Genomic DNA, 26,129 nt, shown 5'->3' with positions numbered 1-26,129 from the left:
AAAGAAATTTTCTAGGAATGTCCGAAGGAATTTCTGAAAAATTACTTTAGACATTTCCAAAGAAATCGCTGGGACAATCTCCTTCAAGAATTCCAGAAATAATTTCCGAAGAAATTCCTAAAGAAATTTATTGAATTTTCAAACAAATTCATAAAGGAATTTCTACAGGATTTTTTTTAAGTTGTTTTCTAAAATTTTCGAATAAAAATTTCCGAATCAATTCCTAAAAAAATCTCAAGGAATTTCTGAAGCATTTTTCGAAGGTATTTCCAATAGAAGCATAAGTAAAACAACGCTAGTGGCGCTCTAGCCATTAAAATTATTTTGCCAAGCTCAACTTGGTCTTTTGTTGTCCATCATATTGTAGGGCAAGTTTGGTTTAATCACCAACATCGGTTTGACATTAATAGCATCGGTACCTTGGCTGCTAGGCCCAAGCAAACTAGTTGTTGATCATGCGAACGGGAGCGATATAAGCAATCTTTACTGTTGCATTATCTGTATTTCCGAACGAGTTTCTAAAGAAATTTTCAACGAAATTCCTTAAAATATTTCCGAGGAAATTGCTTACAGATATTCTGAAAGACCCCGTAAAGGAATCCAAATGATTTCCTTAAGGAATTTTTGTAAGAAGTTCTGAGAAGGAATTCCCGACGAAATCTCCAAACTAATTTCTGGAAAGATTCACTCATTCAGTTATTTAGTTCACTTCTAAACAGATAACACTGAATCAACAATTTGACGCCACAATACACGGTTGGAGACCGCATCTCTCCGTCCTCGAGTGCGCCCCACGCTCGCCAAGTCGTTTTTCACCTGGTCTGCCTGTTGGCCACAACTACGAAATAAAACACAGTTTTATGGAACAAAAAACTTATAACTATTTTATTGTGACCGAGTCGTTTGAAAGTATACATTCGAATGACTGAAAAAATTGGCAAAAGCTCTAAGGTCGTTATGTCTCTACACAGAAAAAGTCTACACGTTCAAGGGCGAGCCGATATCCGATGTACATTCTAACACTCCTCCTCAACGTATATCGGCTATACTGCCCTTCTACGCATAATTGTCCCATGTTACCCTTGATGAAAAATATCAAACTCGAGTCAATTTGTCCCACTGAAAAAATAAAGTTGTTGTCCGATAATAATAGAGGCTGAAAACCGTTTAAATAAGTAGGGATTCGTTTTATGTCCCGGAAAAGTGTTGCCTACGCTCATAACATCCCAAAAATATTTGTTAAATTTTAAGATCGAATCGATTTTATAAATTGGTGGGACAAATTGACTCGAGTTTGGATTTTTTCATCAAAGGTAACATGGGACAATTATGCGTAGAACGGCAGTATACTAAGTCATCGATAAACCAAGGGCTTTGCTGTGCTGCGTCAATATTGGTAAACCGAGTGGCTTAGTGAATAGATCAGCTGTGTTCTGCTCCGACGGACAGTACTGAAGTTTTACATCTCCACGATCGCAAACATCCTTTACGTAAAACTGACGTGTTTCTATGTGCTTCGATCTCTTCGATGTTCGACCGGCGTTCACGAATGAAATGCACCCTTGGTTATCTTCATTGACGATAGTTGCTCTGTCTAACTTTTCGCCGAAGTCCAGTAACAGCTGTCGAAGCCAAACTGCTTCCTGGCACGCATCGCTGAGAGCTACATATTCAGCTTCCATAGACGACAACGAGACGCAGGTCTGCTTACGACTGCACCAGGAAATCGCTCCATCACCATACATGAAAACGTAGCCACTCGTTGATTTACGTGATTTCGAATCGCCCGCCCAATCGGCGTCAGCAAATCCCAGCAAGCGATGATTTTTGGTCCCGTCAAAAAATAATTTCCAATCGCAAGTTGTATGCAGATATTTCAGAACTCTCTTGGCAGCCGACCAGTCCGCTTGTGTTGGAGAACTCACTTTCTGTCCTAGTATTGACACGCTGACAGCGATGTCCGGCCTGGTATTCACCGGGACGTATAGGAGAGCGCCTACCAAACTGCGATATTCACTGACGTCTTCAAGAAGTTTACTGTTTCCTGCATCCTTTGCGTATCCTGGATCCATTGGTGTTTTAACAGGCTTCGAATTTAAAAGATCGTATTTGTCTGCGAGATTTTTAATATAACCTTTCAGACTGATAGAGTACTTTCCTTTTTCAGCTGCAATCTCCATGCCCAAGAAGCTACGTAAATCTCCTAGTTCAGTTATTTCGAAATTTTTCTTTAGCTGGCTTTGGACATCCACGATAAGCTTGTTATCTTCGCAGGCGATGAGAATATCATCCACATAAATGAGGACGAAAATCCATTTTCCATCGACGACCTTGCTGTACAGACAGGGATCGGCCTTTCCTTGTTGAAATCCGGCTTGCAACAATACCTCATGGATACGTTTGTTCCAGCACCGTGCTGACTGTTTTAAACCGTATACACTCTTTCGCAAACGACAAACTAATTTTTCTTTTCCCACAGGCACGAATCCGGGAGGCTGGCGCATATGAATTTCTTCCTCCAAATTTCCATACAAATATGCTGTCTTCACATCAAGATGCTTGAGCAACATATGACGTTGAGAAGCCACAGCCAATAACGTACGGAGCGTTGCCTGTTTGACAACTGGTGCGAAGACCTCGTTATAATCCAACCCGTAACGTTGATTGAATCCTTGTGCCACCAACCTGGCTTTGTGCTTGACGACTTCTCCAGATGCATTTCGTTTGAGCTTAAAAACCCATCTGCAACCAAGTACCTTCTTATTCGCTGGTGGCTCTACCAGCTCCCACGTTTGATTTGAGTAATGGGAACTGATTTCACTTTTCATTGCTTCCATCCAAAGTTTCTTGTCCGACCTTTTCATTGCTTCGTTGAAAGTTGATGGTTCAGCTTCACACAGTTTGGCAAGTTTTGATTCGTAACAAAAACGTTTCGGTGGTACCCCTTTATTACTTCGTGCTGATCGTCTCGGAAATCCAATGAAAAACTCCTCCTCGCTTGATGTGCCGTCGTAGAATGATTCATCTATTTCTGCGAAATCGTTTCCAAATGCTTCCAAATTTGGATGATCCTCCTGAAAAATGGCCGAATCAGGAGTCGTAACCTTTTCGTCGAACTTGACTTCGATTTCTGATCTTTCTGGTTTACAAATCGGATAGTCTTTATCGGTCTCACAAAATTTAGCATCTCGACTTATATGAATTGTATCTTTGCTACGATCCAAGAATCTAAAACCTTTCCTGTGCTCGTCGTATCCAACAAAAGTCATTGATACAGCCTTCACGTCACACTTTTGTCGCTTTTCCTTGGGTACATATACCAGAGCTTCACAGCCAAACACATGGACATGCTTATAGGATGGTAACTTACCCGTCCACAATTCGTATGGTGTTCTAGAAACTGGGGCTGCTGGAAGACGGTTTTGAAGAAAATTCGCAGTCATCACTGCCTCCCCCCAGTATTTCTTCTCCATTCCAGCCTCAGCGAGCAGGCAACGCATCATTTCTAGTAAGCTTCGATTCTTTCTCTCAGCAACCCCGTTCTGCTGAGGACTGTAGGGGACCGTTTGCTGCAGTATGATACCATTATCTTTCAAGAAACGCTGCAATGACTTCCCTGAGTATTCTCCACCGTTATCTGCTCGTATAATTTTGGGCTTCTTTCCAAACTGATTGTATACGAGATTGACATACTCTCTAATTCTCTCTTCAGCCTCACTCTTCTGTGTTAATCAGGTCTATTCTGCGTCTCGTGCGAATCGACACAAGTCGAGTCGTACGCGTCACCCGATTCCCATAGTCGAATGAAGTGACAATTGACGATGTGGATGAACCTCGATGAACTCTCAGTGTATTCTGATAGTCGTTCTATGTCGACAAAAGTCTGACTGGAGCGAGGATTTCATGCGAGATTTGTCGGTACGTCAGAAGCAAACGAGAATGGTTCGGAAACGAAAAAATCCAGAATAATCCACCTAGTAATAATAGTGCTGTTCTCGTGCAGTATAAAAAGTAATGGAATAAGAACATTGGAGAGGATAAATATTTATTTCCATTAATTTACACTTGTTTGCTCCGCTAATATGGATGGGGGATGGGATGAGGAAAAATTTTGTCGATGAGCTTAGGGCGAGAGTTCTTCGAAGGAAAGTGAAATAATGCGGCAACTCTAGTTCGAATGTGGATAGTACTAATTGAAATGTTAATTAGTCATTTGGGACTGGAACGACTGGTTTAATCGATTTTTAGTGCCATAAATGAAGGGTCTGGATACTAGTGTGTACCGGTCCGCCGGTGGCTTTTTTTGTAATTTTACTCTGCAGCGTTGGCGTCTTCGGCATCACGATGAGAGCAATTATAGCCGGAGATGGCTTACATCGGCGTGGTTCCCAACAAAACGATTTTAAGCTGGAAAATCTTACGATTCAAAAATGTTTTTATATAGGAGAAATGACGGCTTTGGCAGGTTTTTTTCTATTATTGTCAGGGTTTTGTTGACCAAAACTAATTTCTAATTCCTAATTCCGGATCAAATTCAGACAAAAATCCTAGAGAAACTTCCGATGGAATTCTAAGAGGAATTTCCGAAGTAATACCTGGTGTAATCTTATAAGGATTTCTTGAAGAAATTTCCGAAGGAACTCCTGGAGGAATTTCTGAAGGAATTCCAGCAGAGATTTTGGAAGGAATTCCCGGAGGAGTTTCCGATGGAATCCCAGGACAGAATATCCGAAATAATTTTTGAAAGAATTTCCGAACCATTTCCTAGTGAAATTTCCGGAGGAATTCCAGAAAGATTTCCAACGGAATATCAGGAGAAACTTCCGGAAGAATTCCTGAAGGATCCTACGAAGGATTTTTTGGAAGAACTTCCGGAGGATTTTTTGAGGAACTTTCAGAGGAATTTCTAAAGGAACTTTCGCAGAAATTCCTGAAAGAACTTCAGAAGGAAATCCTAAAGAAAATTTTCAAAGGAATTTCTTAAGAAACTTCCGGAGGAATTCCTTAAGTAATATTCGGAGGAATTCATAAACAAACTTCCGGAGGTCTTCCTATATAGGAACTTGCGGAGGTGTTCCTAAATAAAACTTCCGGAGGAGTTCTCTAAAGTATTCCTGAAAGAGTTCAGAAAGAATTCCTGGAGAAATTTCGAGAGAACTCCTGGATGAATTTTCGAAGGATCCCTTAGAGGAATTTTCGAAGGAACTCATGTACGAATTTCAAAAGGAGCTTCCAGAGGAATTTCCGAAGGAACTCCTGGAAGAATTCGCGAAAGTATTCCTGGAGTTATTTTCGGAGGAAGTCCTGGAGGAATTTCCAAAAAAGACCTGAAAGAATTTCTGAAGGAACTCCTGGAGAAATTTTCGAAAGAATTCCTGGAGGATTTTCCTAAACTCGTAGAGGAATTTCCAAAGAATCCTTGAAGGTATTTCGCAATGAACCCCTGGAGGTATATCCTAGGGAAATTCTGGAAGAGTTTCCGAGGGAAATCCTGGAGGAATTTCCGAAGCAACTCGTGGAGGAACTTCCAATGAACTCCTGAAGGAATTTCCGTAGGAATCTCTGAAGGAATTTCCGAGAAGAGAAGTTTCCGAAAGAACTCCAGAGCAGAATTTCCGAAATAATTCTTTAAAGAACTCCGGAGGAATTCCTGAAATAATTTCCGACGCAATTCCTGGAGAAACTTTCGGAGGAATTCCTGGAAGAACTTCCGGAGGAATTCCTGGAGGAACTTCCGGAGGAATTCTTGGAGGAACTTCCGGAGGAATTCCTGGAGGAACTTCCGGAGGAATTCCTGGAGGAACTTCCGGAGGAATTCCTGGAGGAACTTCCGGAGGAATTCCTGGAGGAACTTCCGGAGGAATTCCTGGAGGAACTTCCGGAGGAATTCCTGGAGGAACTTCCGGAGGAATTCCTGGAGGAACTTCCGGAGGAATTCCTGGAGGAACTTCCGGAGGAATTCCTGGAGGAACTTCCAGAGGAATTCCTGGAGGAACTTCCGGAGGAATTCCTGGAGGAACTTCCGAAGGAATTCCTAAAGGAACTTCCGAAGGAATTCCTAAAGGAGCTTCCGAAGGAATTCCTACATAAATGAACTTCCGAAGGAATTTCTAAGGGAACTTCCGGAGGAATTTCTAAAGGAACCTTCGGAGGAATTTTTAAAGGAACTTCCGAAGGAATTCCTTAAGACTTCAGATGGATTTTCTTAAAGAAAATTCCGAAGGAATTCTTAAAAGAATTTCCGGTGGAATTCCTGAAGGAGTTTCAGGTGCATTTTCGTAAGGAAACTCCGGGGGAATTCATTAAAGAACTTCCGGAGGAATTCCGAATAGAACTTCCGTAGGAATTCCTAAAAGGAACTTCCTGGATGACCTACCATAAGAACTTTTGAAACTGGAAGAAGGAAATCCCGGAACATGCGGAGATTTTTTTCTGAGTGAGCTCCCAGAGGAATTCTTGGAGGAACATCTGGGAGAATACTTGGAAGAACTTTCAGACAAATTTCTGAAAAAAAAAATCCGGAGAAATTCCATGAGATGCTTCCTGAAGAATTTCTGAAGGAACTTCCAGGAGCAACTTATGGAGGAACTTCTGGTGGAACTTCTAGAGGAGTTCCTGGAAAAAACTTCTGGAAACATTCCTGGAGAATCTTTCGGAGAAACTCCTAGTGGAATTTCAGGAGGATTTCCTTCCTGTATGACCTTCATGAGGAATTTCTGGATGACTTTCCAAAATAATTCCTGAATGACATTCCTTCAGAATTTTTGGGGGATCTTCTACAAGAACTCCTAGAGGTGCTTCCTGAAGAATTCTTGTATTACTTTCCTGAGGAATTTCTGGATGACTTTCCTATAAGAATTTCTGAATGACCTTTCATAAGAATATTTGGAGAAACTTTCATACGAATTCCTGAGGAACCTCCAGTGGAACACCTGGAAGAACTTCCAGAGGATTTTCTGGAGGAACTCCCGCAGGAGTTTCTAGATCAACTTCCGCAGAAATTACTAGAGTGTACTCCTTGAAGAAATTTCCGTAGGAACTTTCAAAGTCTACAGATTATAGTCAAACAATATTACCAACATTTTTCCTAGAAAGCCATCCAAGAATTACTGGAGAAACTTCCATAAGAATTCTTGGAAGAATTTCTGGAAACACTTTCGAAGGAAATCTTAAAGGAACGTCCGGAGGAATTCCTGGATGAACTTCCAGAGGAATTTCTGGAGGGTCTTCCAGAGGTATTCCGGAGGAATATCTGGAGCAGCTTCCGTAAAAATTCCTAAAGGATTTCCAGTGGACTCGTTTATAGTAAAATTTTCATACCAAGCCAACATCCTGATAAACAGCTGAAAACCATTGAAAAGTTTAGAGCTCTTGGACTGTGAACATTGAGATTGGAAAACAACACCCATGCTCCATCCGTTGGTGCCCTGTGGAATTACAATTATTCTGGTCAACCACGGAGTAGCAACTACGAAACGTACAGTCATCAAGCTCATATTCAATTTGCCCAAAAATCCTACGTGAATTTCTTGAACATTTCTGCGTAGGATTTCCGATTATTTTAGTGAAAGGAATGATTTTAAAAAAATAAAAAGATTCCCGAGGGGTTTCAGAGGAATCATTTAAAATGTGTTCGAAGAATGTCTCAGAAGATTCTTAGTGAGTTCTGCGAAGGCATTCCAAAGAATACTGCAAAAGCTTTCCAATGGATCCTGCAAGGAATACCTGAAGAACCATGTGGTTTCTGAAAAGTCGTTTGAAATTTTTGCTAATTATACTTCAGCACGTTCGCTAAAAGGGTAGCAAAGTATGCTGCAACAACGTTTTAAATAATCTTGCAAGAATTCTTAAAGAGCCATCTTTCAAATTCTTGTTTAATCTTAGATAGATGAAATTTTCCAATGACTATTGCAAAGGAAACCGAAGAATACTGTGAAAAATCCTGCCAAGATTCATGCAAAAAAACGTCAAAATAATTCTTTTAAAGGATTTCGAGAATGCTACTAAATATTCCAGAAAAAAAATCACGAATAATCAAATAAATGTTTCTCGGACAGTGCTTCAAAAATTCCTTAGGATGCTGTAAAAGATTTTCTAAGAACTGTCGTGAAGGTCTTAGAAGAATCCTGCAGTAAGGGTTTTATTTTAAAGTTTTGCTAAGGGTTTTCGAAAAAATCTACAGAAAATTCCGGTTAACGAAGTCTTATATAAAAGGTTCTAAACATATGAATAGTTCCCAAAGTGTCTTTCAACGGTTTGGTAAATCATTTATTTAAACTCTGGTTGAATAACAGGGTACATTAAATATAAATAGTGACCAAAAAGATCAGAAAGGATCCGCTCCATTTCCTTCATCAGCATGCTTGTTTTAAAGTGCCTCGTTCGCGTACAGCATGTCAATGGCCAGGTCGGTACATCAGAACACATGTATGCTCGTTATGGCCTGGGAATTCCACGTCCAGGTTCCCATCGTCTCGGATTCGTACCTCGTTACGGCCTGGGAATTCTTCGTCCAGGTTCCCATCGTCTCGGATTCCTATCTTCAAAGCCAAGCGGCATCCGCTTCCTTCCAAATGTGTTTAGCTGCGTAACAACAAATCACCTGAAGAAAACTGCTTTCTCCTGCTGCAGGTAGCTGGAACTTATAAAACGCAAACAACACAGGAAAGCCTTCTTTTTGATTTCACTGAAATAATCACTACCAAAATGGGGTTTGTTTTTGATTTTTTACTGGAAATTCCGACTAGCTGGTAGTAGAACAGATCTTACAATTCTCAAAAAGGGCGAATTTTATTAAGATTTTTTTTTTCGCAAAAGTTAATACAAAATCGTCCAATTTATTGTGAGAAAACTCTAGAATGACGAAAAAAATAATGATAATATGTATTGACGGTTATATTTCAAGAAAAATGTTGAATAGGAAGCATATTTTATTTACAAGATAGCTCGTTTCGCTCTTATTTTAAACAACGCGATAAACTTTTCACAGTTTGACGTTTCTCGGAGTGAACTTCAATTCGGTGTCGGTTCATCCATCCTCTCGATACGAAATGAACGTCTCGCCTCGCGCGAGTCGACATTCGGAATAGAACGACAAGAGTCATGCGACAACGAAACGAGAATTGTCGTCTCGACTCGTGCGAGACGCAGAATAAGGGTGAATAGGTACACCATAGTGAAACGAGAAAAATCATCGATCATCGTCATTATGAATCGATTTCCTCGTGGTGTGCTCACTTCCAGTGGCCCACATAGATCAGTGTGTACCGAATCCAAAACGGCGTTTGTCTTGGTCTCCGATACGGTGAACGGTGCTCTACTCATTTTACCTTCGCAGCAGACTTTACAGACTGATCGAATTCCACAGTCAACTAGCTTCAGGTGCGTTTCCATTTCCTCTCGCACGATGCGCTCGATAGCTCTCGGTTCACGATGACCGAGTTTACGGTGCCACGTATGCTGACAGTTATCTTGATGTTTAACCGCAGCCAGCAGAGCCTTTCCGTGTTTCTTTAGTTGGTACAAACTAGCTTTTCGTTCACCAACAGCAATAATGTTTCCATTCTTGATCACCTTGCAACCATTCTTATCAAAAACCACTTCACAACCTTCGTCCGTCATCTTGCTGACCGAAAGTAGATTCCCTTTCAGAGATGGTACATGCAGAACTCCTTTGACCAAAATGTTCCGATAATTTCCTTCTCCATCAACGCCAGTCAACCGCACATCACCAGATCCACACGATGAAACCTTGCTTCCATTCGCCAATGTGATCGATGCACCAACATTTGACACTGCCTTGAAATTAGAAACGTCGCTTGCCATATGCGACGTAGCTCCAGAATCCAGATACCATGCAACATCGTTGTTTTGTAGCAGTTCACCACTGGTAAAACAAAACTCTTCTTCGTTCTCCTTCGCTAACTTTGCTTTCTGACTCCTTCCTCTTTGGTCCTTGTATTTGTGTTCTTTTTCCTTCCGATCCTGTGCAAGCTTACGGCAATCCTTGCGAAAATGTCCCTCAAGCTTGCAGTAGTGACACGTTTTCTTCGTTTCTCGCTTTCCAGAAATTTTTTCACTGTCCGCCCTCAAAGCTTTGTTCTGGAGAATTGAGTTTTCATCACGTCTTCTCCACTCGTCCAAGAGCTTTCCTTTAACGTACTCCAGATCCAATTCGTCGTCTTTCCTGCTTTCTAATGCGACTATGAGTCCATCGTATGACTGTGGTAAACTAGACAGCAGGATTGCCATCAACCAGAATGGGTTCAATGTGTCTCCCATGCCTTCCAAACGTTGCGATAATTCCATCACACTTGCGATGTGATCGGCCATGTTTCCACCTTCGTCAAGCTGCAAGCGTAGAAGCTTTCGCAACAAGTGTATTTTATTCACCAATGATGACCGGTGGTGAACTTTTCGCAAAGCTTCCCACATGTCTTTAGCGGTTTCAGCTTTCATAACGTGCGTTAGCTGATTGTTCTCCAATGCAAGTCCGATGATTGCTCGAGCTTTTCCATCTTTTGCCAGCCAAGCAGCGTCTGGTAGAACCGGCTTCTGGCCATGTCGTGCAGCTCCTCCTTGATCAGAATCAGCTCCATTCGGAAACGCCACGTAGCATAGTTTGTTTCACTCAACTTTTCCACTACGAATTTTGCGTCCGCCATCTTGAATTTTTCAAGCGCACTTTCCCTGACTTGTTGTTAGCGAAAAAACACTATTTCAACCAAAAATCTATTTGAGCCAAATTCTACCGCACTCGCGCCACGGAAACAGATCTGGGCCTATAACCTGTTGGCCACAACTACGAAATAAAACACAGTTTTATGGAACAAAAAACTTATAACTATTTTATTGTGACCGAGTCGTTTGAAAGTATACATTCGAATGACTGAAAAAATTGGCAAAAGCTCTAAGGTCGTTATGTCTCTACACAGAAAAAGTCTACACGTTCAAGGGCGAGCCGATATCCGATGTACATTCTAACACTGCCCACCTCGCTGGCTGTGCCCCACGTCGTCTCGTAACTGCCGGATCGGAAGCGAACACTCATTTTGCAGGGTTGCTGTCCGGCATTCTTGCAACATGCCCTGCCCGTCGTACCCTTCCGGCTTTAGCTACCTTGGGGCTGTCCATATACCACGTGGACAGGTTTTGATCAATTTTAGATACCCCCTCCCTAGCTAGAACAAATTTTCAACTTTGTGTGAACCGTGGACATTCATCATACCCCCTTCCCCCAAACTGTGGTATATGGATAGCCCCCTTCTAAATATTGGGTTCGCTGTAGAGCTGGGCGACCTCGTGGTTCATTCTTCGCCGCCACACACCGTCTTCTTGCACACACCGCCAAAGATGGTCCTAAGCACCCGTCTCTCAAATACTCCGAGTGCTTGCAAGTCCTCCTCGAGCATTGTCCATGTTTCATGTCCGTAGAGGACTACCGATCTTATTAGCGTCTTGTACATCTTGTGAATCTTTTTTTACCGCAGTTTCTTCTGGAGCCCGTAGTAGGCCCGACTTCCACAAATGATGCGCCTTCGTATTCCACGACTAACATTGTTATCAGCCGTTAGCAAGGATCCGAGGAAGATCTTATCCCTGTCGCGCTTGGTTCCGCCCACAAGCATGTACTTTGTCTCCGACGCATTCACCACCAGTTCAACTTTTGTTGCTTCACGTTTCAGGCGGGTGTACAGTTCTGCCACCTTTGCAAATGTTCGGCCGACAATGTCGATGTCATCCGCTAAACAAATAAATTAACTAGATCTGTTGAAAATCGTACCCCGGCTGTTACACCCGGCTCTCCGCATGACACCTTCTAGCGCAATGTTGAACAACAGGCACGAAAGTCCATCACTCATACAAATCCCGGACAAAACCTGAGATTACTCAGAAAAATATATTAAGCTCGTTTAGTGGAATGTATTAAACCGTCTAAGACGAATTAAGTACTGTCCATTTAATTCCACCAGTTAATTAATTAACTGGTGGAATTAAATGGACAGTACTTAATTCGTCTTAGACGGTTTCTGAGATTACTTTCAAAACTTCATCACAGAGTAATTTTGAAACGTTGAATTCATTTTGAAGTTAAAATAGTTATCCGACATACTTTATGTTATCCAAGGCCTTCCGCAAGCCCAGGCCCTAGGATCTAGAACAAAGACAGCGTCCTCATTCTAACATTACACCAGTAAATTTCCCGCTTTGACACAGCTATGCGCAATTCACCACACTAAGTAGAAAAAAGTAGACAAAAGTCAGGATACTGAAGAGGTGGCTTATTCGTCTACCCATTATTCAAGCAATATATGGCGTACAATGTTTTTGTTATTATTTCATTATATTCATGCTAACAAAACTTCAGACGTATTTACGTGCTTTATTTCGATACAAAATGAGTATACAAGCACAAAAGGCTTGATAATTCTCAACTAATAACAAGTTTTCGTCAGAAAAAGGTATTTGTCGATAATTGGCACTGACTACGTACAAGGCTATCACCCAAGATGAGCAGTTGAATTAGGGTATACCACCCAGAAATCGGGTACCAAAAAACCGAAGTACCAAAAACGATGTCGGGTAGAGTGCCATTGTACCGCGGATGACAAGCGTTTCACCCTCCTGACAAAAGTAGACAAAAAATAGATTTTAATGCATAATCTTTTCGAATCTTTCCCAAAAAAGTTTAGCCAAATTTTCCCATACATATTTGTTCGGGAGACACTTTACGGAATGAACTTCAACAAGACATCAAAAATTTAATTTACAAGCTACAATCAAAAAATTTTGGAACTAGCTCATTCAATATATACGTTAAATTAAAAAAATATGGGCTTCACGAAAAAAAAATGAGGTTTTGTCCGGCTTTCCGCCACTGTGAACACTTTGATCAGTCTGGTAAGCTTTCCAGGGAAGCTGTTCTCGTCCAAAATTTTCCATAGCTCTACGCGGTCTATACTGTCGTATGCCGCCTTGAAATCAATGAACAGATGGTGCGTTGGGACCTGGTATTCACGGCATTTTTTAAGGATTTGCCGTACAGTGAAGATCTGGTCCGTTGTCAAGTGGCCGTCAACGAAGCTGACTTGATAACCTCCCACGAACTCATTCACTAATGGTGACAGACGACGGAAGATGATATGGGATATCGCTTTGTAAGCGGCATTAAGGATGGTGATCGCTCGAAAGTTCTCACACTCCAGCTTGTCGCCTTTCTTGTAGATGGGGCATATAACCCCTTCCTTTTACTCCTCCGGTAGCTGTTCAGTTTCCCAGATTCTGACTATCATTTTGTGCAGGCAAGTGGCCAGCTTTTCCGGGCCCATTTTGATGAGCTCTTTATCCTTACCATCCTTACCAGCTGCTTTATTGGTCTTTAGCTGTTGGATGGCCTAACTGGGGCTGGGGGCTAGTTGGCTTCCGTCGTCCGCTGAACTGACGTAGTCATTTCCTCAGCTGCCTTGACGTTCACTGCCTATACTCTCAGTGCCATTTAAATGTTCTTCGTAGTGCTGCTTCCACCTCTCGATCACCATACGGTCGTCCGTCAAGATGCTCCCATCCTTATCCCTGCACATTTCGGCTCGCGGCACGAAGCCTTTGCGGGATGCGTTGAGCTTCTAATAGAACTTGCGTGTTTCTTGAAAACGGCACAGGTGCTCCATCTTCTCGCACTCCGCTTCTTCCACGCGGCGTTTCTTATCCTGAAAAAGGCGGGTCTGCTGTCTCCGCTTCTGTCTATAACGTTCCACGTTCTGCCGGGTACCTTGCTGCAGGGCGACCGCCCGCGCTGCGTCCTTCTCCTCCAGAATCTGTCTGCACTCTTCGTCGAACCAATCGTTCCGTCGACTTCGTCTCATATACCCGACGTTGTTCTCCGCTGCGTAGTTAATGGCTGCTTTGACTGTATTCCAGCAGTCCTCAAGAGGGGCCCGCGCGTATGCAGTGGCGACATCAGGTTGCTTCAGTCGCTCTAGGTCGTACCGCGGTACCGAACATTGCTGATGACGGATAGTTTTGGGCACAGTTTAGCCATCACAAGATAGTGGTCAGAGTCGATGTTAGCGCCACGATATGTCCTGAAGTCGATAATGTCGGAGAAGTGCCGTTCATCAATCAGAACGTGGTCGATTTGTGATTCTGTCTGGAGTGGTGATATCCAGGTGTACCGATACGGAAGGCTATGTTGGAAGTAGGTGCTGAGAATGGCCATATTCCTGGAGGCGGCGAAATCAATTAGTCGTAGGCCATTTTCGTTCGTCAGCCGGTGAGCGCTGAACTTTCCAATAGTCGGTCTAAACTCCTCCTCTTGGCCAACTTGATCGTTCAAATCTGATATGATGATTTTGACGTCGTGGCTTGGGCAGCTGTCGTACTCACGTTCCAGCTGCGCTTAGAATGCGCCCTTATCATCATCCGGAGTGTGGGCTATGGACGTTGATTATGCTGAAGTTGAAAAACCGGCCTTTGATCCCAACCTGCACATTCTCTCATTGATCGGCTACCACCCGATCACGCGCCTTTGCATATCGCCTATGAAAGCTGTTCCCAGCTCGTGTGTGTTGAGCTCTGGTAGATGGTATGATTACCTCTAAACGTTCACACCATTGATCCCTTCCAACAAACCTCCTGCAGAGCTACGATGCCGATTCCACGGTCCTTGAGTACATCGGCGAGTATGCGTGTGCTCCCGATGAAGTTGAGAGATTTGCAGTGGTCTTCGCCGATGGTTCCGGTTCTTGTTGATTGTTCATTGCGTATGTTTTTTGACGTAAACTACGTCTAAGGGGAAGACTCGGATACAGGGTGTAAAATGAAAATTTTCAAATTGGGGACCGTCACGAAATCATGTAAGATTTGTATAACATTAATAGATCCTTTATCTTTCAATGGATTTTAATGATTTATATATCAATCGATTCGCAAACTCTCCACCAATTTGCCAGTAGTATTTGGGCTTATTCTACGAGTGGAGTGACGTGAGATTGCTCGAATGAAGTGAGAAGAGTCGTATAGCCCCATTTGAATAACATGGTCACCTCACGTGAGAATTGCTAAAATCGACTCACCTCACGTCACTCGACTCGTAGAATAAGCCCAATTGAAACTTTTGATTATCAACGCTAAACTATTGAAATTTTTAGCTCTTCCATGCAACATGCATCCCCTATACAGCGTGTTCCAATCCATGGTAATTGCCTACTTTTAGGGTATTATCAATTATTGAACTGGGTGTATGAATGGGGTGGTCCAGCTGCTAGACAGTGGAGTCCCTACTTACTCACATAGTGGGAGGGGCTGGTAAAACTGGGTAGTAGTGTCGGTGGGATGGTTCCTTCTCTTGTATGTAGAGCGGAATGATTTGTTCAGTTTACTGTATGTATTTGGTTTTACGTTTACGTTTACGTCGAGCGATCGTTTCTTGTATACAACCCCAAGATTTTTTTTTAAAGGCTAGCTTGCAGGGCCTGACACCAAACCCCCTAAATTTCCGGACATGGAGAACAGACGCTCAGTAAGATGACGCTCACCTGCGATTGCAAGGTGTTGTTAGCCCGCAAAGTACTTCGGAACTTGGGTAACCAAATCGCCTATTCCAGTGTTGATCCCCTTGAATTTCCTCTTTCCGTTTAAGGAAAATGGAATCATTCACTCCGTATTGCAGTGTAAACAATTTCGTTTAGGTAATTCTCTTCTACACCAGAAATATTTGTATTGTTATGGCTTTCAAACATCATGAAGATCAATATAATTGGGTTTTTTGAAAAAAGTATAACTATGACAGCTTTGCTCAGAACCGATTTTACGGAAATGGCCATATATCAGGTGTTTGGCAGCCGATCTGTGTCATTAATATATTAATCAAGCGCTAGAAGAGAGAAAATGTGATTTTACTCATGTGAAAAATACAAGCAACCAAAAAATAGCATCTTGACGACATGCCCTCAAATAATCAGAACTATCTTTGGTATCCGGCGATTTGAATATAAATTTGTCCCAGTTTCCCAAAACTCGATGTATTTTCCCGTCGAACCATGGCAGAATCAATGTCGGTTTACATTTCACAAAGTTATGATCATTTGAATTTGATCAAATTTTGCCTGTTCCGATCATTCTGTCCAACCCCTGTTGTAGATCCCGATATCGCAGGAGTGCATAAATCTTGGTTGTAGGAGAAAGTGTGTTGATACCCGGCACTGAATTAACGAATGTGTTCTATTTTACAGCTGCACATGGATTTCGGATTGATCGAGTTAATGGTATTGCATAGTTAGTTCAGAGAAAAATATTGTATATTGGATAGTTGCAACAAAATGTCACAAAAATGTGGGCCCTTACGAAACCCAAGCAAATATTTATGCAACGAAAACTTTAAACTTCACTATTGGATGCTTTATAACTTAATACAAATATGATACCTATATAAATGCAAAATTTCACGAAGTTATGTGTTTTCAGCTTAAACTGTTAAATATATTAGTGTTACTGGAACCGCGAACGAACGAATACGATGCAACCAATCGAACTAACGTCTCCCCCTCCCCTTTTTAGGAGGCTGCGGCGCGACCTCTTCCTCGTCTTCATCTAGAAGTATAAATTAAAATTAAGTGTTCTCAGCAGGATTTTATTCGAGATTTATACGAAACACATCTAGCAGCACACTATTGCATCAATAAGCTTTGACTATCTTGTCTAGTCTAATTCATTCTAACCTACAGTTAATTAAAAGCTCTAACTATAAACTAAATACAAACTAATATATTTAAAATGTGTTTTCTAATATACATTAAAATGGCATCAATAATAAATTTAGAGGAGGATGCTCAATATAAAATTTAAAAAAAGCATGGATTGTGTGGTGGGATGTGTACGGAAATGAACATTGATTTGGTGCAATCCTAATTGAGTGCTTGAATGCATTTTGTTTTGCGTCTAGGCGTGGTGTCTGAAAAGACAACGGAAAAAATCGATACCATGTTATTACCAATTAACGATGGAACATCCATAAATTACGTCACGCAAATATTTTCTACCACCATACGTTATTTATGGATGTCTCCTTTTATTAATTTAAATGTGGTTAATTATAGTTCACATGCTCTCACGGAAGCTTATTTTCAAAAGCGACAGAGGCTGTTTTAGGGAATGATCTTATAGCGTTCCAGAGGACGGAGTACAGGCAAAAATTATAATCATCTTAATTTGTTCGAGGAATAAAACAACAACTGTTTCATTTTCCATCGCACGGTCAAAAATTTTACTTGTTCTCAGAGAAAAATAAAGCAAATTGACTTTTTTTTGGCTCATACTACCGTCAAAATTAAGAAAATTAGAAATCTCATCTGTTTTCCATTTTTTTTTGTTATGGGTACTAGGAGCTAAAGAACCGTGACAGTAACCCAGATGACGTTTTTCCGTTTTGAGGATTTTGAACCGCCGCTTTTTTTAATTGAAGATTTTCAACTACCATCACAGCTTCACAAAATACAAACCAAATATCGAAAGCACCATTTATTCAACTGGCATCTTTTAAATATATATTATACAATAAAAGTCATTTGTGCTTCTGTAAGTACAAGCTTATAAAAGTAATCAAAGCTAAAACATGCAGTTTTACGCAATACTCAAATCGAAATTGCAGGAATGGGTATAATGTAGGGGTGGAATCACTACAATTTTTAGATTAAACATCTCAAAAGCATACGAAAGCAAAAACGCTGCATTAGGAATTAAGCCTCAATCAAAAAATTACCTGAACTATCACTCTCGATGATCTTCGTGACCTTTTTTCCCTTATTCTGCCGTGCACGTGCGGCTGCTCGCGCACTAGCAGCCGGTGGCATGTTCTCTTCCTCGCTGTCCGAATCACTCTCCGACGAAGACTGCTTCGCACGACCTCGACAAGTTCCTGCCCTAGAGCCACCCGCGACCGGACCTCTGCCTTTGACCGCCGATTTAGATACCGCTTTTTGCTGTTCTTTCTTCGAGTTCCTCCACGGCTACTGCCGGCCACCTGGGTGGCCTTCGGTGAGCCGGAGCCGTCACCACCGTTGTCTTCTCCACCGGTACCTAATGCTCCTTCCTCGCGGATAGCAAGACACTCGTCGAGTCGGCTCTCGAATTCTGCGACAGCGGCCTGGAAATTAAATTAAGAGAATATGCATTTTAATGTGAATTTAATATGCGAATATAATCGTTTTACGACTATTTAAATAGAAAAAAAAATCTTGGCAGCGGTGGGATTCGAACCCACGCCTCCGAGGAGACTGGTGCCTTAAACCAGCGCCTTAGACCGCTCGGCCACGCTACCTTGATAGGGGGCGGGGCGAACAAATCAATTCACGCTGCTTATGAAATCAGGGTTGTAGTCTCTTTTAGTAACGTTCAAATGGGGGTAGCTAAAAAATAACAAATTTTAAATTGTTTGACCCTCGGCGAGAGGGGCGACCTTCTTATTCCGTTTTCATGATACCCTGGACAAATAATGCAATAAATTAGCGTTGATAACCAAAATGGTAAGAAACCCAAATTCGGTAAAATTTGAAAATGTAAAAAATTGTCTCCATTAGCAGCAGTGCTAAAACGCTCGTAAACAATTTTTCTGGAATTTAAGCATATACAGATTTGGCCGCATTTTTTTAAAGCTAAGTGTAAAAGCAGATAATTTGTTATAATAAGATATACCGCTCGAAGAAACGACGTGAAGCAATGTGCCAACAGCCTTGCGTTCGCGTTCGGTCACGAAACCAGACATTGCCACAAAAAGCCCCACTTTGGCAAGTGTACCACACGGGAGGGTAACAACCGTGCCTGTACAAGGGTACGCAGTTCATCGCAATCCGCAAGATCAGGCAAGAATCAACCAGGAGGACTACAGGAACCGTCTCTGCCGTTGAATGTGCATCTTACCCGACGCAACTATCAACAACTATCATCGCCCACAGTTTGGGAACCTCTGGCCTAGAGCACCTAGACTCTACACGGAAGAAAAAAAGTACCCAAAATTGAGTATTTTTAAACTTACTTTTGAGTTATTTTTTCTCTTCTCTTTCATCCACTCTTTCTTTTGTTGTCAAAAACATAAGAGCCAAACAATCCAACGACGCCAGTTCAATACGGGAAGCCAATTTTGAGTTTTATTACCTGAGGTCGAAGTTAAGTGAATTAAACTTACATTTGGGTAAATAAATTTTCCGTTGGGTACTTTTTTAACATGGGAGTAAAGGCAAACTACTTCGACCCTACTTACTCAATTTTGGCTTCCCGTACGGATGTTCGAGGTTGGGTGAATTAAACTCACTATTGGGTAGTTTATGTCTTCCGTGTAGAGCATATCTGACAAACGATTTGATCCTGGTTGTGATATTGTTCGTTCCATGAGCAGATACATAGATGAAAAAACATTGAACATCACTACAAAAAGGGTCTCTATTTTTAAGAACTGGCCTAAAAAACAATTCTGCCGAAAATGCTAATTTTCTTGGTTGTTCTTGAGTTCCTGAAACATAATATTATATATTATATCGAAATAATAATCTCTAGTTGCTCTGTTGCCCTACTGATTTAGTTTTTTATCTTAGATCTTTTGTTAAAAAAAATTCCCTTTAGAAAATTGACATTTTTCTCACAAAAAATGAATTTTCTCCGAAAGTAAACAATTTCTTAACCATGTAAACCAGTTGGCACTAATAAAGCAGAAAATGCATACAAAATTTGAACAAAATCGGACTATCACCGTCAAAGCTAATGCATTTTTTTCGATTTTCGTGTTTTTTTTTACATTAATTTTTGAAGGACCGTTTTACCCCACTTTCCCTTCACGTAAAACACTGAAATTTTTCAAAATATCTTTTTTTACATATATGGACAAATTCTGAAAATTTCAGACAAATCGGAGAACAACAAGAACTGGCGAACTGACTCTTAATAATAAAGGTTCTACTAGACAAAAATGAAAACGAAGTAGGCGCTGTCTTGTTCAAATTGATCGCCTCGCTATGTGATAGCACAGTGGTTCCCAACCCTTTACGATTTTCCGATTGAATTTGTCATGCTGATATCAAGAACCAACATATATTCTTAAATCATTTTTATTTCAATATTTTTTATCAAGCAGTGATTCATTCAGTACGATATTTGTACTTGCATTTGAGGTACCTGTTTCGATATACGAGTTTGCGCGTCTGATAAAGCGAATGTCAAATCGTCGTCAGTGTTTGATCTGTTTCTTGCTTTGGGCTTTACCTGGAGATAGGTTGAAAATCTCGCAAAATTATGTAGAAGCAAACGTTATTAGAATCTTGAAAGCTTGAAACGTGACTTTAAGATACGCTTCGAATAATGCACATCAAAACTGGCTGATTTTTTTCCGGATTCACAAGACGATGAACCAATCCGCAGATCAACATATTCATTCCAATCCATTCTGAACATCATCTGGCAGGCTAGTCAATGTAAACGAAAACAAATTGCGAACTAATAAAGCATCTTCGCATCAAATTATTGCTCCAGTGAGTTAAGATGAGCCCTGAGTTCCAATTCGAGATCCGCATATAAGTTGCTTCTTCCTCAATCAAACCTCACAGTTTATCAAACTTTGTAATATTTCCGACATCAACTTTGCGAAATCAATCAGGTTTGCATTGCCTGTAACTGCAAGTTCAGTGAGTTAAGTTCGTCAAAAATGTCTGATAGGTAAGCGCAAGCGAGACATTTCTGCTATCCTTTTTCATTAAGGCTGACAAGCAAATACATTCCTTCCCGAAATTTTGAAGAAAATTTTAATTTGATCCCTCAACTCAATTTAAAAACACCCTTCGATAACTACCGTACAACAGAGTAGAAAAAAAGGACTGCATAGTTCTGATCTTCATGCTTTTCTCTGCAGAGTTCTTGAGCGATTCCAAGCAACAGCATCAAAATTTAAGAAAATTTTTAATTCATGATTTTCTATTGAGTTGAAACTTTGCACAGTTTTTCAATTTCATCTAAATCGTCATTTTTCGATATCAAATCTTCATATTGAGTCACGACTAATTTTTCAAAAGGGTGTATGTGAAAATGGTTCAAAAATATTTAAAAAGCTGCACAGCAAAAACGGAATGTTCGATTGTTATGATTTTTTCAGCAAGGTAGACAACTAAATGGTGATTCTTAAGAAAATGTGCACAGTAAAAAATATTTTTTGCGCTTTAAAAATATCATTTTGTCACAAAAACTCAAATATCTCAAAACCCTATCTTTTTTCGAACGTAATTTTTTAGGAAAACGGTCCATTATATTAGCTATCTACCATAAAAATTTGGTGATGGTAAACTAATAAACAAAAAAGTTATGACATTTCAAACATTTCACAATTTTCACATATGAGCGATTCCAAGCAACAGCATCAAAATTTAAGAAAATTTTTAATTCATGATTTTCTATTGAGTTGAAACTTTGCACAGTTTTTCAATTTCATCTAAATCGTCATTTTCGATATCAAATCTTCATATTGAGTCACGACTAATTTTTTCAAAAGGGTGTATGTGAAAATGGTGCAAAAATATGTAAAAAGCTGCACAGCAAAAACGGAATGTTCGATTGTTATGATTTTTTCAGCAAAGTTAGACAACTAATTGGTGATTCTTAAGAAAATGTACACCGTAAAAACATTTTTTTTACGTTAAAAAATATCATTTTTGTCACAAAAATCTCAAAACCCTATCTTTTTACGAACGTAATTTTTTTAGGGAAAACGGTCCATTATATCAAGACAAAATTTTCAAAACGACTTATCTGCTTTTGTAAACAAAGATTCAAACGACGATTTGACGAATCTGATAGCTCTCCCACGCAAACCAACACCATCAACAGGTAGCGGCATCCTTCCCCTACCTATTGGTGGTATGTTTGGTTTGCGGTGGTGAATAATTCTATCAAATCGTCGAATCTTATTTAAAAACGAACTACCCCATGATATACTATCTATAAAAATTTGGTGATGGTAAAGCTAATAAACAAAAAAGTTATGACATTTCAAACATTTCACAATTTTCACATATAGTAAACAAAAAAAATTTCCGTGTATTTTTTTTTCAAGAATCGCAGATTTGATGCTGATTTTATTGTTAAGAGCCTTGCGTGAGTTGAACAAGTTGTTTGTATGATATTCCATATTTTTTGTATTCATCGATATTATGTATATTATATGTATAAATATTATATGTATAAATAAATAAAAATGAATTAATATTATCCTAAGTATTAAATTAAATGTGGCAGTTACACAATGTTGTTATAGAAACTCTTAAGAGTTTTGGGTTTGAATTTTGGTATGGGTTATGATATCATGAAAACAGTTTATTAATACTTATTTTTTATTTATTTTTATTCAAATTTTTTAAAATATCGAACACTTTTGAATTATTATCAGCACAGTTTGAGTATAGTTTTGCCACAGACAAACAGACATAACACTTGCCAAATTTCCATCGTTCACTGATTTACTGGTCAATTCAAATAATCATTAGTTGGCCAATCGATCACTCGTGGCGCGCGCATCGGATTTGCTCTAGTTTGACGTTTGTTCACTATCGCCATCTGGTTCGTGATTTGCCCAACTAACAGGAATCAACAGATGTCGTTAGTGTTTGAACGACGATGAATTTTATGAGTGAATGTTCAATGTGTTATGTCTGTTTGTCTGTGGTTTTGCTTTAATTTTATTTTCCGACAATGGAATGAAACAGTGAAATTTTTGGGTTCCTTGGATCGTTTTCGCGTTATTAAATTGCTCGCTGAGCTCTGAAGCCTTTATTTCGTACTCTTCAGTAGTAGTAAAACAAAATGATAATTTGGTTAAATCTTTTTCTTTTCTACGATTTGCCCAATCAAAAAGTTCTTTCGCAGTTTTAATTGGATGCTCACGTTCTTTGGCTAAACTTGCTCTTGTGGCCATGCGCTTTATTGTTCCTCAAATAGCATCACAAGGACCTTTGCCATGTGATGTAGCAAAAAAATGCCATTCTGCATCAATTCCGTACATTGATTTAAATTGACATAGGCTCGAAAAATTCTTACGATTTTTTGTACTGCGACGCTGCTCCATCAGACATGAAATATATCTTTTGACTTCTTTATGCTTATCAACGCGTAAAAAGTTAATCATTTTCAATGAACAAGTTTACGGATACTGAATCGTGTCTTAAATCTTTGAAATTATAATAAAACTTAGAGTGTTCAATTTGCGTACTTCCATTAAAATAAATAACGAATGGATGCATTTGTAGCTTGTTGTACGTTCCAGTGATGGGACTGTAATTTCGCTTCATCTTGCAATACAAAGCTGTAATTTCTCAGAAAATCACAAAATGACTAAAAATTCACCATTTTGTAATGTATGTTTTTCGTATTTTTTAAAAAGCTGGATTGTTCTGTTGAAATGAAATCGTGAGGATTAAACTTTCTAATTTCAAGCAAAATATGACCACAAACTCATATCTACAGGTTTTACAAATAGTTTTTCTAGTGTCACACCTATCCGTGGTCACCCATTGCTCAAATGGATAACTGATCAATATATTTTTCTTCAAACTCAGCAGAATAAAAGTATTTCTTCCAATGAGTGGAAGAATCTGGACAATCCAAACAGGAGATAAGCAAATTTGATGTTGTATTTTCACAACAAAAGAAGACTACCAGTTAACATGTTTCAATAAGTCTCTTTGTTAAATTGATTAACTTTTCAAACTATGTAAAATAAGATTAATATTCTCATGGGTTTGTGCACACACACATGTATGTGTTCCTGAATTGGAAAAAGAAGCTTACATTGGCCTTGGCCGAAGGAAAACTTGCAAATGAGGAAAAACCTATTTTAATATTATCGTGAATTTCCTTGAAGCGTTAATGTACGCTTCTTTCAAAATCGTCATCATTAATCGTTTTTGGATTGCTTGACGCTTTCCATCCATTTTTTACTGATACATAATCTTTTTGACCCAGAGCATAGCTCTAGACTTTACTTCATCATCTTCAAAATATTGAACTACTATTTCTTTTGTGTCTCATCTTGTTAATGGCAGTAGACTCAGTACCCTAGTATTTTTAAGGTTGAAGAACAGGTTATTACTTCAAATTGTTTTTGCACTTCTTTTACTGTATTTCTATTGGTTTTGAAACTCATCAATGGCATCCTGAATAGATCGGCCAGACTGAACTTGGCTTGGCATCGACAAAATCAATAATTTTTCTTTTCCTTGTCGTGGCTGCATTCGAGAACCTTTCTCTTCATATTTATAATTACCTCTATCGTAGTCCTGTATTTTCCAGCATCCCATCAGGTCCTAATTTGAAGAGGTTTTCTTCGTACAACCGTGCTTATATTCTCTTACGGTATTTTTTCTCTCGGGTAATAAACGTAGTCCATCTTACTCCCCATTTAATCAGAGTCACTTTTATCCCAGCTATGCCCCTGCGTTAAAAGCGTTCTGATGTGTTTGACCTTTTGGATACACCTTCATCTTCCGATTGATTTGTTGAAACAGATTTCGCTGATGGAGTACGGTGGCAAGGGCTCTCAAAGCACTTAATACTTCTAGTAATCTTCCTCAGTTAAGCGTTGTCGATGACCCATCTGGCAATTTCCTCAGAAGTTGCTGTCGTTTCTTTGAGACTTCCTGCTATGCTCTGCTCAAGCCGATGATATACTAAGATTTGCTCTTTTTGTCAACGCGTTTAGACGGCAGGTGGACGTGCAAATGCGTAAATTTGTAGTATCTAATGTGGACATTGGAGCATAACCAGTCTCGTTTTCTTAGTTTATCTATGGATTGCTTTCGGTGAGATTTCAGTAACTCTTTTTGGAACACTTTTTTTCCATCAAACGGCCTACAACAGTTGGTGAAAGCGGCTACTCATGTTGTTCATGTAATATTCTCAATAAACAAAATCACTTTTAAGTTTTTTACTGACTAGTTTGGTGTCCCATTTGCTGTGACTGAAGAAAAAATTACTATAAGATCTTTAACCAACCTTAGTAGTAGTAAATTTTTTTGCTTTTTTCGTGAAACATTGTCATGGTATGTACCTCATCATGCATTTGTTGTTATTGAAGATACCCGTTTCCTCCCTGATCACTTAAGAAGTCCTATTCTCAAGAGGTATATTTTTTGCAGGAGTAAACTATAGACGTACGATGTTATATAAATCTTTTGATTTTGCAGCTTTTGTCTTAAAAATAACATTTCTGATATGTTTCTATCAACGTTATTATCAACCGAGGTTTCAAATAACTATTAAAAAGAATTTTCGCTTTTTCCTTGATATCGCCTACACATTATTAAAATTATGACATTATCAATTCTTTTGATCACAACACTGGATCGTGTCTAAGTTTCTTATAAATGCTATGAATAATTAAATCAAAATATCATGAAAACAACTTGTTTAAATCCGTCCCTTAACAATAAAATCTGCATCACTGCAATTCTCAAATAACAGAAAAAATTTTTTTTAAATGTGAAATTGTATTGTAATGTTTGAAATGTCATAACTTTTTTTTTATTTACCATCACCAAATTTTTATGGTGAATGCTAATATAATGGACCGTTTTCCATAAAAATTACGTTCGAAAAAGATAGGGTTTTGATATTTGAGTTTTGTGACAAAATGATATTTTTAAAGGCAAAAAAAATTTTTTGCACATTTTCTTAAGAATCACTTTAGTTGTCTAACTTTGCGAAAAATCATACAATCGAACATTCCGTTTTGCTGTGCAGCTTTTAAATATTTTGAACCATTTTCACATACACCCTTTTGAAAAGTTAGTCGGACTCAATATGAAGATTTGATATCGAAAATGACGATTTAGATGAAATTGAAAAACTGTCAGAGTTTCAAATATTTTCGAAATGTCTCAGGATCGACGACATGCCCCGTGGTCCTCTCTTTCAACAAATGGGTGTTGAGAGTTCCAGATTTGTTATTGTTCACGATAATTATATTTATTAAAAGGCAAGTCTGAAATTTTCACATCAAGTTTTTTTATTCATCCGCAGTTTCAACACGGGATATTGTTTCTCTTTCAAGAAGGAAATATTGAAAAAGACACAGTAAGTAGCCGTTTTAGCAATACGTAACTTCT

General features: G+C 39.5%; 1 protein-coding gene and 1 non-coding gene across 2 annotated transcripts in view; both read right to left on the bottom strand.

Annotated features, from left to right (window-relative positions):
• Positions 1 to 16,613: 16,613 nt before the first annotated feature.
• Positions 16,614 to 26,129, bottom strand: part of LOC134220925 (condensin complex subunit 1) — a 59,765-nt gene continuing 50,249 nt past the window's right edge. Inside the window, 3 exon segments of the mRNA XM_062700077.1 lie at positions 16,614 to 16,948; positions 17,756 to 17,986; positions 17,989 to 18,139. Coding sequence (XP_062556061.1) covers positions 16,902 to 16,948; positions 17,756 to 17,986; positions 17,989 to 18,139 — 429 coding nt within the window. The 3' untranslated portion in view covers positions 16,614 to 16,901.
• Positions 18,232 to 18,313, bottom strand: Trnal-aag (transfer RNA leucine (anticodon AAG)). The gene has a single exon. It is a non-coding gene; the product is annotated as a tRNA-Leu (tRNA).

The sequence above is a fragment of the Armigeres subalbatus genome, chromosome 1 (genome assembly GCF_024139115.2).
Source record: "Armigeres subalbatus isolate Guangzhou_Male chromosome 1, GZ_Asu_2, whole genome shotgun sequence".
Taxonomy (NCBI): domain Eukaryota; kingdom Metazoa; phylum Arthropoda; class Insecta; order Diptera; family Culicidae; genus Armigeres; species Armigeres subalbatus.
The sequence above is the reverse complement of the archived record's forward strand: the minus strand, read 5'-3'. Positions and strand labels throughout refer to the sequence as shown.